This window comes from Eurytemora carolleeae, unplaced genomic scaffold (assembly GCF_000591075.1).
Source record: "Eurytemora carolleeae unplaced genomic scaffold, Eaff_2.0 scaffold731, whole genome shotgun sequence".
Lineage (NCBI taxonomy): Eukaryota > Metazoa > Arthropoda > Copepoda > Calanoida > Temoridae > Eurytemora > Eurytemora carolleeae.
The window spans coordinates 86,768-101,193 of record NW_019396921.1 but is presented as its reverse complement, the minus strand read 5'-3'; the positions used below and the strand labels follow the sequence as shown (position 1 = coordinate 101,193).

The 14,426-nt window shown below is 33.4% G+C and overlaps 3 protein-coding genes across 5 annotated transcripts in view; all 3 read right to left on the bottom strand.

The window, feature by feature from the left end:
- LOC111710134 (death-inducer obliterator 1) overlaps positions 1-9,823 on the bottom strand; it is a 38,099-nt gene extending 28,276 nt beyond the window's left edge. For all 3 annotated transcript variants that reach the window (XM_023484169.1, XM_023484170.1, XM_023484171.1), the window contains exons 1-15: positions 9,722-9,823; positions 9,049-9,159; positions 8,583-8,637; positions 7,320-7,895; positions 5,747-5,892; positions 4,939-5,052; positions 4,392-4,440; positions 4,009-4,100; positions 3,785-3,826; positions 3,174-3,544; positions 2,835-2,910; positions 2,153-2,353; positions 1,899-1,991; positions 1,449-1,568; positions 372-484 (exon numbers count right to left, since the gene is read on the bottom strand). In XM_023484169.1, the coding sequence (XP_023339937.1) occupies positions 372-484; positions 1,449-1,568; positions 1,899-1,991; positions 2,153-2,353; positions 2,835-2,910; positions 3,174-3,544; positions 3,785-3,826; positions 4,009-4,100; positions 4,392-4,440; positions 4,939-5,052; positions 5,747-5,892; positions 7,320-7,350 (1,448 nt within the window). In that variant the 5' untranslated portion in view covers positions 7,351-7,895; positions 8,583-8,637; positions 9,049-9,159; positions 9,722-9,823. The remainder of the gene's footprint in view (positions 1-371; positions 485-1,448; positions 1,569-1,898; positions 1,992-2,152; positions 2,354-2,834; positions 2,911-3,173; positions 3,545-3,784; positions 3,827-4,008; positions 4,101-4,391; positions 4,441-4,938; positions 5,053-5,746; positions 5,893-7,319; positions 7,896-8,582; positions 8,638-9,048; positions 9,160-9,721) is intronic.
- LOC111710137 (probable DNA-directed RNA polymerase III subunit RPC6) lies at positions 7,786-10,274 on the bottom strand. Its single transcript, XM_023484173.1, has 4 exons — positions 10,266-10,274; positions 9,049-9,159; positions 8,583-8,637; positions 7,786-7,895 (listed from the first exon to the last, which is right to left on the bottom strand). The coding sequence occupies exons 1-4, from the start codon at positions 10,272-10,274 to the stop codon at positions 7,786-7,788; spliced, it is 285 nt and encodes a 94-aa protein (XP_023339941.1).
- Positions 10,275-11,004: 730 nt separating this feature from the next.
- Positions 11,005-14,314, bottom strand: LOC111710136 (DNA-directed RNA polymerase III subunit RPC6). The gene is made up of 6 exons (XM_023484172.1): positions 13,648-14,314; positions 13,469-13,518; positions 13,099-13,162; positions 12,451-12,556; positions 12,015-12,073; positions 11,005-11,142 (listed from the first exon to the last, which is right to left on the bottom strand). Exons 1-6 carry the CDS (start codon positions 13,726-13,728, stop codon positions 11,014-11,016), a joined length of 489 nt encoding a protein of 162 aa, XP_023339940.1. The 5' UTR covers positions 13,729-14,314; the 3' UTR covers positions 11,005-11,013.
- Positions 14,315-14,426: the final 112 nt, after the last annotated feature.

Genomic DNA, 14,426 nt, shown 5'->3' with positions numbered 1-14,426 from the left:
TTCGCTAATTTTTATGCTAAAAATTTTTTTTTGCGTATCCGGATCCAGGAAGCAAAATATTGCGGATCCAACGGATTCGGATCCTAAGCACTGCGGCCATACCCATACCCATACAAATAATGACTAGCTGAAGGGCCCGGCGTTGCCCGTGGAAAAAAATTAAGAACAAAATTTTTCGAATTTCTTTTAGCCTGTAATAATAAAAAAAAATTCAGTCCAATCGGTCCAGCCGTTTGGCCTGCTATAGGCAACATATATTTATACAAATGTCTTGTTTTCCTATATAGATAATAAAAATAATAATCATAATAATAACAACAAAAACAACAACAAAATAATAATAATAATAATAATAATAATGAAGTTAGTACCTATGTGGATCGACGATTCTGGGTCCCTTAACCTTCTTATGATCATAAAACCTTGAACTAGTCGGCACACTTGGCATCACAACATGGTAGGACTCATGATCACGTAGCCAATCCTAACAAGAAAACGTTCAGGTAAAGAATATTTTCATTATCGCGTAGCCAATCCTAACAAGAAAATGTTCAGTTAAAGAATATTTTCATTATCACGTAGCCAATCCTGACAAGAAAACGTTCAGTTAAAGAATATTTTTATTATCACGTAGCCTATCTTGACAAGAAAACGTTTAGTTTAAGAATATTTTTATCATCATGTAGCCCATCCTGACAAGAAAACGTTAAGTTTAAGAATATTTTTAATATCATGTAGCTGATCCTGACAAGAAAACGTTCAATATAAGAATATTTTCATTTTTACGTAGCCAATCCTGACAAGAAAACGTTTAGTTTAAGAATATTTTTATTATCATGTAGCAAATCTTGACAAGAAAACGTTCAGTTAAATAATATAATCCATGTTCACATAATTGAACAGGATATGAAAACTTCAGTAATGTCATGCTTTAGAGTCAAGTTACTAATCCAAGCAAAAAACATTTATAATAGGATCATGAAATGATTGATCAGGTACCAAATCATGACGCAAAAGACCTTTTTGTTTCCAAATCAAACACGAAAACGAAAGCCAAAACCAGTGCTTAATATTCATCTCAATTATGATGCAGATCCTGGATTCGCCCGGAAAAAAATGAATCCAAATCTTTAAGATCTACTGATTTTTCAAAACATTTTTCTTCTTTTTGTTCACATATTTTTATGCTGAACCTTGATGATAGAGTAACCATTCAGAAATAAAGAAGTTTTAAACAATCTCAACGTTTTTTTAACAGTTTAGATTTAGGTTTTGAGAGCGAAAAGTTTTTTTCTTCAGTTCTTGGTAGGTATTTTGCGGATCCGGATTAAAAAGCAAAAATGTTGCAGATCCAAGGGATTCGGTACCCGGATCCTAATTACTGGCCAAAACTATTTACCATTATTTAATTCAAAATAATTAATAATAAAAATAAATTCTTTACTAACCTGAAGACTAGCTTGTGTTGGTGCATTAGGTCCGTTGAGCAAAGTGTTAGTTTTAGGTTCAAGAACAACAACTGTGTTATTAGACTTAGCCTTGTTAGAGTCCTTCAGTAATTTCAACGCCTTAATAATTCATATTTCAAAACCAATCCGTATAAAATTTAGAAAAATAATTTACAATCGTTTAATTAATTGGTTTAATTTATGTAATTGTATCACTGGTGTGATAATTAAAACATCTCGATCTTTTGTCTATGTTGTCCATTCAGTGGTTTAGGCATTCATCCAGTTTATTTTGTTTTTCATTTTGATGACTTTGAATGAGGGGGCCGGGAACGAATAAAACTTCTTGAGGAAAAGCCTACAGACCAGCTTTATTCTTATTATCATGCGATATTATTTTCAAGTCAAATGAACTGATTCAAATCAAAAGACTAGCATCTAAAAACTAACCTGCGATGCATGTGCTTTAATGCACGCTTCAGAACAGTATATGGAGGAATCTCTAGGAGGATTATGGCACATGTGACAGGAGGGACGCTTCGGCTAGAACAAAATATGAATTTAAACCTTCAAAGATTCTATAATTTGATACTAAAACTACCAAATTCAGACAATAATGGCATCATAACTATAGAGCAACAAATGAGCCAATTTACACTTTACAGCATTCATGAACGTTCACAATTTAAAAACATGAAGAACACCTTTTTCTCCTTCTCCTTGACATCACTTTTCCTTCTCCTTCTTCCAGGAGACTTACTGGAGTTCTTCTCCCCAACTTTAACCTCCTCCTCCTCTTCGGCCTCCTTCATGTCCTCCTCAGCCTCGACAACCTCGTCCTTATCCTTCCCGTCCTGATTGAGACATTTAGGACATTTCCAATCTTGTCCTGCGTCCTCCATCTCCTAAATAAGAGATTTTGGTTACCTGAGTTCCGTCCAGATACAGAAGACGTATTTTTAAATTTACAATATTCTTATTTCTACAAAGGCCTCCGGAAGAAAGTTTTCAGTTTCACCCTGAACTTTAAATGTAAACAACGCATTTTTTTTGTACATTTACACTGTACATGGTACAATGCTGACTGTACATGTAAACGCAGATATAAAAAAGTATTTCTTTGTCGCAAACAGATACTGAACTAAAAATGAAAACCATGCTTAATTTTTATTATAGCCAAAATATATCAAAACATTTTTACAGGTAAAAACAATTTTAAAATCTAAAGAATGAGTTCCGCGTCTATCTTCGATTGAATATGTACCAGATAGTGCTCGAATAATTTAGCTATTAAGACGGTTATTGGTCAAAAAAAAAATTCAAAAAAAAAACGATCAAAAGTTTAAAAGATAAATATATTTAAATCATATGCAATAAATTACTTACCTTTCCCTTGGCTTTGGTGATACCAACACATTTCCCATGGAACCAGTCCAGGCAAATATCACAACAAATCATAAACCTGAAAATCATATTTTTATCAAAATGCAAATAACGGATTATCTTTATATTTGAAATAGTAATCTTAGTTTGTTTATTTGCATGTCCGATCAAAACCCCTGAACCCCTTGACCGTCCAGCCTAAAAATTTTATATGCAGAACCACAAAAATTTGGTTAGCTCGGTTTAACTGTTCCAGGCTGAGTGGGTTGACTTTTACAGGGAAAACATAGTCTCCAGACAAAGCTGGGTTCCCAAAATAGTATAAACCAAGTTTGAATTGACCTGTTGTTATGAGGTTGCTGACAGGTACACCATAACCGATCAGGATCATCCTCACTAGCCCAGCTATCATCCTCCTCACTAGACTCATCATCATCATCATCTTTATCCTCATCATCCTCAGCCCCAACCTCGCCCTTGCTCCTTCGCTCTTTCCGCTCCTTTACCAAAGGAGACTCAAATCCATGAAGACTGGCGGGGATCTTTCGCCGCCGCTGAGGTCTTCCACCTCCCCGACTCCGCCCTCCTCGCATAGATTTCACAGGGCCGGACTTCTTTCTGTTTGCTTCTTGAATGACCTGCGCTGACTGACGCAAATCTTTGTCTTGTTGACGCTGAGAACGACGGGATCTACGCTTAGTATCTCCTTCCTCCTACAACGAAGAGCTTTCTTACTTAATGGCGAGACGAAAAAATTGCCGTCTAAACAAAAAAACAGAAACAAAACTGCGACTAGAAACAAAATGGCGTCTATAACAAAATGGCCACTAGAAACAAAATGGCGTCTATAACAAAATTGCGACTAGAAACAAAATGGCGTCTATAACAAAATGGCGATTAGAAACAAAATGGCGACTTAACACATAGAAACTATAAAAGGCGCTCATCACTACCTGGGAACTGTCTCCAGGATTGTTAGTGTCTGTATGATAAGCCTAAAATAATATAATCAAATTGGATGATATCTAGTAAAGCTATCCTTTAGTCCGCTTTTTCTCATCCCGTTCTCTGTCCCATCCCATCCCATCCCATTTCGCCTCGTCTCGTCCCGTCTCATCCCATCCCATCCCATCCCATCCCATCCCATCCCATCCTATCCATCTATCCATTTTATTACCTCCCCCAAGAATGTTTTCGCCTCATCAGACTGAAGAACAGATTCAAGTTTCAACATTTGCTCCTGATCCAGCATTAACATCGGGTTCATACCTGCAGTAATAATAATAATAATGACAATGATGATAATTCAGTTAGTTAGATGGTAATGATGGTAATGATGATTGATAATGATGATGGTAATGATAATTGGTAATGTGGTAATGAAGATGGTAATGATGGGAACGGTGGTAACGATTATAATGAGGATAATGAGGATAGTGAGGATAATGAAAATAATGAAAATAATGAGGATATTGATGATAATGATGATAGTGATGATAGTAATGATAATGATGTTAGTGATAATAAAGTTAATATTTATAATTATTAGTTCGTACTTACTTGGATCTCCTCCCATGGCTTGTATCAACTCATTTGCATCTAGATCAACCTGAACATGGAACAATTATGATGATAATTAAATTTATTTTTCAGTTGGTACTTTTTCATTTTCATTTATTTTGCCCATAACATCATTTATTTTTCCAAATTCAACAAATAAAACCCAAAATACCACAAAAAACTTTTGGAAGAAAAATGATTTTTCGAGAAAATATACACCCCTTGAATTTTTCTGCCAACAATCCATTTAATTAAGGAAAGCTATCATCTAATTTTCGAATTAACAAATTTCTTTAATCGAAAAAACGAACGTTTAAACTATAATAAAATAAAATAAAATAAAATCAACATATTTTCAAATATCACAGCTGGCTCATCAAAAATTCCAAAATATTCCGCATTCATAATTTTTCTTCATAAGATGATCTTATTTTACTAGATGAGCATGTATGAACAATTGGCATTAAATATTCCCTCAGCAAAATATTAAGGCAAAGTGGATTAAAAAGTTTCAAAATCCGGATGAAAATGCTGGTATAGATGTTACCTGGTTCTCCACTACTACCCCCTCCTCTCCTACTCGGACAAAGGTTACCCGAGCACTTTTCTGGTTTGATCCAAGCACACCAGCTAGCGCGCTTTGATCTATATTTATCTCACCCTTGAACAAAATGGAATATGAGACTAAAACATGTAAAAGCTAGTGTCAAAAATGTTTTTAAATAGCTAGTGTTTAATTCTAACGGTTTTCTTCATTGATTCTGTAGCAGAAATCCACAAATCACTTGAAGACAAATTAAAAAGATTAATTTTAAGAAGAAAAAACATGTCTAACTTCCTCATAGTTGCTCAGATTAAGGTATGAATGCTACCACTTTGAATCATTAAAGTGGGGTATTTTAAAATTAATAACAGTTGTTATAAACTGAAAAGTTTAAAAGATTGTACTGTTTTAATATTGATCATTCTTGAAAAGCTAGGTATTAAGTGATGACCCCCCCCCCCCCCGCCCCTCCCCATATGTGATCAAAATTCCAAATCAAACATTTGTTTATTTAACCAACAACTTAGAACTGCAACAATTACTGAATTCCTTTCCATCTAATCTTCTATATGTATAAAGTTGTAATCTCTGTTTATTTGTCCGATCATAACTCAGAAACCCCTGGACCAATTTGCCTCAAATTTTGATTAGGAACCTCAGGAGAGCCACAGGAATGTTCTTAGCTTGGTTTCGAGATTCTATCTTGAGTTTTCCGGTAAAAATCGACCAAGTGCGGGTAAACGTCAGGAGTAACTAAGCATAATCTGGGAAACGCTAGGTTCCCAGGCTAGTTTACACATACAGTTGTCACCTTGGCATTGATTGTGATGGTGATACTATGCGCAGGAACATCCTCTTCACCACCTTCACCTAGAGGGAGTACACCTTCTACAGGGAGTACACCTGCTACAGGGTATACTCCCTCTCCTTCAGCCAGCACAGGATCAACAAGCATTCCTACAAGAGAAACGTTTTAATAATAATAATAATAGATTTAAGCACGCATTCCTACAAGAGAAATATTTTAGATTTTAGCAAGCATTCCTACAAGAGAAATATTTTATATTTTAAGATACCCTGGAGTTTATTATATTCAATTAAACATTTTTAAGTCAAATGCTTTCAGGAAACTGCATCATTTGAAGTCCGATTTAATTATGCATGGTTTTTGAAGGACTTCACAAGAATGATTCTAAATTTTATGCCGTACAAGTTTGTTTATATTAATTTATTAAATTTTTTATTCTCTGACCAAAGATAAAACCCTTAACGATTTTCCTATTATTTTCCATGCAACATTTAGAAGTGTTTAAGGCAATTTCGGTGGATTGAGATCAAATCTAAAATCCATTTAATTAAATGTTTGAAAATCAATTTATAACTTGAGATATGGACAGTATCATAAGCCAATGTTTAAAATATGTCCAAAGTATTAAAAGGTTTAAAATGACTGTGATAACTGTTGCGTTAATATTTTCTTTAATTAAACACCTTGTACAAAATGAAGAAAAATCGCAATCTGATCTCGTCTTTTCTTTAAATAAAAAAACCGTCTTATTCTTCGCAAAAAACTTGCTTTATCATTCAATATGTAGGAAAGTTTCATTGAGATAACACGTGTAATGAGATAACACGTGTAATGAGATAACACGTGTAATGTGTATTTTTAAAAATCTTGGTGATATGGTTAAAATACTGCTAGAAGCTAATATATTACTAATCCAATGAATCCGGATCCAGGAAGCTAACATATTGCTGATCCAGTGAATCCGGATCCGGGAAACCTAAGTGTTGCTGATCCAGTGAATCCGGATCCAGAGATGGAATTTAAAGAATTTGAGCCGCGGTTTAAATCCGCCAAAACCCGGTTCAAATTAAGCGCCGGCATAAATCTTGAAACATTTGATACAATTTTAAGTGGAACTAACCATATTTAAACCGCGGCTTAAATTTAAACCGCCGCTCAAACTCTTTAAATTCGGCCACAGGGAGCTAAAATATTGCTGATCCAATGGATCCAGGGAGCTAAAATATTGCAGATCCAATGGATCCAGGGAGCTAAAATATTGCAGATCTAATGGAACCAGAGAGCTAAAATATTGCTGATTCAATGGATCCAGGGAGCTAATATATTTCGGATTCAATGGATCCGGGAAGCCTAAGAGTTGCTGATCCAATGGATCCAGGAAGCAAAATATTGCTGATCCAATGGATCCAGGGAGCTAAAATATTGCGGATTCAATTTATCCAGGAAGCTAAAATGTTGCTGATCCAATGAATCTGGATCTAGGGTGCAAAAATTTTGCTAATCAATAGATCCAGATCCAGCGAGTTAAATTGTTGCCGATTTTATGGATCCAAATCCTATGTACTAATCTTTATACCTAGCTCGACTGCATCTACTTCACTATCCATTTTTCTTCATTTAAATTTTCTGAAAAAAATGTTAAAAATAGCAATTGGCAGGATGGAAATGATTACTAGGTTAAATATTTAAATAATAATAATCACAGTTTGTTAATTCTTAATGTACTAATCATCATGAACTAAATAAAATCTTAATGAACTGTGCAGTGCATGATAATTGATTTTCACATTTTTTAATTCACAGCATTTACAAAATCTTGATATATTAGGTGCTTAAAGACTGACTAGAGCCGATCTTCTCAATCTAGATGATCAGACATCCAACCAATCCTTGAAATATTGACAGCTGGAAGGATTGATCCTATATGATCAGAAATTTAACCAATCCTTGAAATATTGACAGCTGGAAAGATTGATCCTATATGATCAGAAATCTAACCAATCCTTGAAATATTGACAGCTGGAAAGATTGATCCTATATGATCAGAAATCTAACCAATCCTTGAAATATTGACAGCTGGAAGGATTAATCAGACCAGATTCTCCACAATCTTGTATCACGGGACAAACCCCACAAGGAGATCTTACAAAACCTGAAAAAGAAAATAATTTGAGGTTAATAAAAAATCGAAAAGTGATGTTTTTCTCCCTCACATTTGATTGACCATTGACAGATAAAGGGGGTATTCCATACTCTTGAGAAACTGTCTTTCAACAGCTACGTTTTGTTGTAGATTTCGCCATCCGTGGATCACAACATTCTTTTCTGGTCCGGATCCAAGAAGCCGTAATGTACTGAGGTCAAATTGTTATTTTTTAAATCTATTCAGAGGTAGAACATATTCCAATGGGAAACTTTTTATTTGATTTTATTTTATTTGTAAAAACAGCTATTTCATCCTTTCACGACATCTCTCATTCATTTAATCCGTCGAATACATTTAGAAAAGGATCAATACAGAATAGCCGAGCTATAAGCTGAAAACTTTAAAATTGTGGATATCGAGTATAATGCTTGATCTTCTATTTTTATTAATCTGAAGATTAGTCTAATCTAGTCTAGTCTAGTCTAGTCTAGGTAAATGTCTATAATAATAATGCAAAAACCGAAGAGCCGATCAGAAGACGAGACATTTTGCGCGCAATCAATAAGAGAACTCTGATTTGTCTGAAACCCAGCAGATATTTTTCCAAAGAGAGGATTAATCATAAAATCAAAAGTGTCCACAGTGAATATAGAGATAAAGGGTATCCAGTTTTTAGCTCTGGTCAATCTATACCTGGTGTGGATACTGGAGAGTTAACTGCTCTATATACGGAACCTGATTCTACATCCTAGAATATTAAAAAAGAAAGTTAATTTAAAAAGAAACAATAAAGTCACATTTATATTTCTTTCATGTTAAATTTATCGGTGGTTGACAGTTAGTATTTGTCGACGCTAAACTCGCACCCCATAGGATTAAGAATTGAAAGTTTAATACTAATACTAGCACAGAACAGATAAGATACCTTTATATGGTAAAAAAGTGAATTATTGACTAGATAAAAGATATTAAAGATACATGTCAAATACGCGTCAATAGGCACGCTTTGAAAAATTATATAGCAGCAAAAAAGAATTGCACCATCAAAGTAAACGTAGATATTTTCTAGGTCGTCTTCTTTCAATTTACAATAAACCAGCATCAGCGTTATTTTGTGCATAGAACTATATCTAGAAAGAAAAAAAAAACAATATTGCACCTGCCCTCTTTCTGCTTTGCCATCATATACCAGGGTTTGAAGAATAGCCTCGATATCCTCAAGCCGTAGTTGAACTTTACTTATACCCAGCTCAGATATATGGGATAAAATCTAGTGATAAAACAAATCAATATCCACATCTACTTTTTAATCCATAGTGCAATTAATATTATATAAATATAAGGAAGACGACTTTCTATTTAAATATTGATTTCTAACAAGCTTTCTTCAAATTTTACAAGTAACCAAACAGAAGCTGCTAATTAACAGTTTCTCGTTGTTTTCATGTGTATGTGTATCCATGCTGTTTGAAAGCTTGTCATAAATACCAATTGAAATCGAAAGTAGTTTTTATTGTATTGATATATAGGACGATGACTGTAGATTTTTCTATGCTTTGAAGAACATATTCATATTTCTTTCAAGAGACGCGAATTTTCCTAGAAGAAATAGAAACATATTTTCTTACAACAATATGACACGGACTTTTACATCCACAAATTAACACATAACAATTGTATTTGAGGACAGAATAAACGAGTTAGGTGAAGTAAATACAATAATTTCAAGAATTGAATAGTATCCTATCTCCTGTTAATAAATGAGAATCTAATATAAGCCGTTCCTCACGGACCCGGAAAATTATTTATTGTTAGAGAGAAAACATGGTTACTTCTTTGCTTTGAACCATTGATGTATTTCTGACAGCCAGGGGTCCTCCAGTGCACGAACTTTTACTTTTTTCAGACCTAAAATTAAACAACTATATGCATTTCATTTTGTTTTTATCTCATTTTGAAAAGTCAGTCCTTCCTACTCAGAAAAGTTGTAACAAAAAAAATACTAAAACAAGACGCCAATATAGCGAATGAATTTTAGGAAAAATCGTCAAAACGACAGAAAAATCCAAACTTCTTTTAGTGAACACCTATTTCTTTGTGGACACCTAATAAAGCAATAAGATAAGGGAAGAATCTCCCCCTCCCCTCCCCATTTTGAGTATAGAGCAATGGGCATCTATCTATATATAAATTTGACTTGTCTGTTTGTTTGTTTGTATCCAATAAACGTCAAAACGGCTGAACCGATCGGGCCCACATTTTTTGTGGGACATCTAGGGACCCCAGGGAAGGTTTATGAATGATCAAAATTTCAAATATTTGTCTCCATCAAAATTCGATCTCCATTAAATTTTTAAAAATTTTGAAAATCCTGACTTCTGCCATCCTGTGTATTTGTCTTCATTCGCTATCGGTGAAAAAAAAGATAGTGTAAAGCTCAAATCCCGTCCTAATTTTCCTGTTCAAAAAACTTTTGTATTATTAATCCCGCCAGTTTAAGTTTATCAGTTTTGCTATTGCTATCTCTAAAGGTATAAAGAGAATTTGACCAGTGAGAGTTGATTTGAACAATCCTGGGCCATACAAATCTTCTCTCATCTAATGAAAGCGTTTATCAGCTTAATTTGACATCAAGAACTTACTTGCTTCAAATTACAAATTATAAATGTGATTCGTCGAATAAAAAAGTGAACCCCCACCCTTATTCAGTTTTTTTTTAATCCCCCCCCCCCCTCTTTTATAGAAAAGGATACACCAGGCATATTTAATAAGAAATCAACAATAAGCGGTATCTCATCAAAATGTTTTACAAAACATTACATTCTCAAAACTCTCTTCTCTGGGGAGGTTTAAGGATACAGGTTTACACACTAAGAATTATACTATAAAAACGGCTTTGAACTATTAAAATACGACGATCCCAAGATTAAATTAAGTTTTATGCCTTAAATATTGGCTTTTTATTAAATTTGACTAAGAGAGAAACTTGTTTGGAGTTGCAAAGAATAATGAATGTAAGGAAACCGGACAATATAAATTCTATACCGTCGTCTCTGAAGTGGAATAATTTGTGGGTAAACCTGTTTGTTTGATAAAGGGGGGGGGGGGATATTTTTTCACTTAGCTACACAACTGCAATACCTGTGACGGTTCTATCTGGTTCAAGATCATAAAGCATATAAACTTTCTTCTTCGTAGCATTCACACACTTGACTGCTTTGATCAGTTTCTTGGTTTCTAGTGACTTTAACACCTAAAGTAGACATATTATTAAGGTATATGTATGTGGCGTCCCTGTTGGATTTCTGGAATGCTGAACACAGCATACTCCATATGTTATTGTTTTTATTATTGTTTACTGCATCTTGTATAAATACTGTGTTAGATAAATATATATTCAGTTAGCTTATCACTACTCATTCTTACTTATTCATATATGCTTATATATATATATATATATATATATATGTTCTCTTTATAATAAAGTTTTCGCTAGTATATGCATATGTCAGCTATAGCTCGCTTAATGGCTGGATCAATTTAGCTAAATTTTTTGATGGCCCTTGAGTACCATAGGTTCACTTCAACTAGTATTTTATGTTTTAACACATATGCCAGTCATGAATTAGTTTGTTGGTTTCTAGTGACTTCAAACACCTACAGTAGATATTTATATCTTATACATATATATATATCTTATATCTTATAAATATATCTTATATATTAATACATATATCTTTATTTAAAGAATCAGCTTCAAATTAAAACATTTTAATATATCTCATTATACATGACGTTTCATGCCTTGCGATAATCTTCATTAATTAATCCTGACTGATTTACTATATTCATACATGTGCAATTATATATATATATATATATAATTGATATATATTCAATTTATTATTCAATCAAAAATAACATATATATATATATATATGTAAATTAGCAAACTTGACAGCTTTTATCAGTTTCATGAAAGCTTATAATTTACACAGTAAATTATCATATTTTCTTAGCTAAACGTTTTTAGGCCTAGGGTCCTTTATTAATGAACCATTTGATAAAAAGCTTACTAAAACTGACGTTTAGAATAACTTTATGTTGTCTAAGCATTTTGTTTACCTTATTTAACTGTGTCTGTAATAACCCGGAGTTTGTTCTAATATCTCGTAACCAGATTCCTGCATTATACAAATTCAGAAGTAAAATTTTGATATTTTTTATTTTTATATAAAAAAGACTTTAGTTAAAAATAATGAAATGTTTGAAAAGCATTTACTAGTGTTAAAATATGGTCGATAGTCATTCATCAATTTAAAAATTGTTAAAGAAATATCCAGATTACTTATTTTCCCGCCTTTGGACCAACATAAAAATAACCACCCGCTCTGCGAAGTTTTCAGCAAAAAATTCGCGCATTTCCATCTCAAAAGATGAAAATTGTGTACAACTACTTTTTCAAGAAATTTAAATTTTACTTGGTCTTGGGAACCCTTAGTAAAGTAAAATTCCCTTGACTTCCCTGTAAAGTAGTTGTAAATAATTATAACTATATTACCTAAGTTACCAGAAGTTTCTATTATTTTAAAAACTATTTTCTCCTCCTGATCCCCCCTGATGTTTGTAGCTCTTGTCGGGGCCTTGAACTTGTACATCAAACCATCCTGACGAAAAATGAATAAAGGTATTTTCAGGGTTGTATTTTTCCTGGCAAATCTTTCCCCCGCACCCCTCTTTAGAAAATCATTTTTCCCAAAAAGTTTTTTCAGGGAGTTATCCCATTATTTAAAAAAAATTTTAATTAGAAGAAAGAATTTTTTTTTGGGTTGAAATTTAAACATTTAATACTTAAATTTAAACATTTAATACTTGAATTCTAAAGAATCTTATAAAGTTAATAAATGTTTAAAACCAATCAAGTCAAATCAAATCAAATCATCATGTTTAGGGATTGCTTTGGGCTCCCGCATACAGGGTGAGGTTTCAATTCACTATGTACTTAGGTTTTTCAGCCTGGATCTATATAAAATTTGTGTTCCTATTACTCTTGCTCGATTTGAAAACATTAAAACATTAAGAATAACACACACAAACAAGCCCCCCCCCCCCCTGGGAAAAATGTCTTTTTCTGTTATGTTAATTTTCCGCAATACAGCGAATAAAACATACTTCTGGGGGGGGGGAATTATTTTATTTGAACTATTACCGTTGATTTGAATAGATCTATCTTTCCTGCCACTAGCAGCCTGTTTATACACTGCGCTCTTATCCTAGAGAAAAGGGTAGAAATATATTAATGCGGTTTTTTTCTGTTAAAATTGGTGCTTTGTCAAAATCGACAAATGTTTACATTAATTTGTGCATTTTCAAAATAACCCAGGCAAAATTTCTCAGCATAAACCTCCGTGGGGACACGTGAGTTTAAATAAATCAAAAAACAAATTGGAAGTCAAATCAAGTACCGTACTTGAAACTCAATACTCATGAAAAGTCGGACCTAGTATCTGAAGAAATAATACCGTGGTAAGTCCTAACCCCGCCCCTTCATTTCAAACGAACAGTCCCTTTAAAATTACCTAGGATCCAGGGTCGGGAGTTCGTTCTGAATAACTTTGTCGTTTATCCCCTGAAGAAAAATAAATCAAAAATGAGGGAAGTTACGATTGGTCAAAATTAACATTCAAGACGCCTGCCTAAGGTGCGTATAGAAATAAACGTTTATCAATCAAGTCAAAATTAAGTATTGACAACTTACGTCAGGCATTTCTTCACACAGCGCCGATATTTTGGCACAGAAATCGTCGATTTCGCCGGTCTCTGTTTTCACTTCTGTCATATTTGTGTTGTTAAATGTTTAATCTATGAAATATAAAAAATAATTAAAAACAATGCTTGCGCGGATGCGCCGCTGAATTCTTCAGTTTTAGGAAAACCTGATTAATTGATAGAAATACAATAATTGTAAAAACCTTTTGAAATTTCTAAAGTTCTCATTAACTTTTAACTAGACTAAATTAGAAAAAAATTTCACTCATTAAATTCCTTTAAGAATTTCCAAATTATTTACTTATGTAAAAAATGTTGACAAAATTCATCACAATTATCATATCACAAAATGTCAGCATAATTATTTAAACTAGAGCTTAAATTTATGCAAATACTTGCGAAATTTCCTCCAATTGATGTTTATTTGTGAATAAGGATTGATTTGCTGGAGAAATGACAAAATGTTTGATGTTAAGTTCTAACAACAGAGAATGATGTCTTCTCAAAGTTTAGATCCGTTTTCGAGGGATATGTGACTTTAAGACTCCCTCCTTCATCCAGTACTCTGCCTTGCTCCACCAGGAGGCAGTTGGACTGGAGAACTTCGGATCCTTCAACCTCCTCCTCCCGTCCCAACCCTAGCTCCAGCATCTCTCTGTACATACAATATTATTATTATCATTATTAGAAATCTAATGAATGTGAACATCAATAGCATTTAGCCAATACACTGGAAATGTAAACCGGTTTTACATCCCCCCTTTTAAG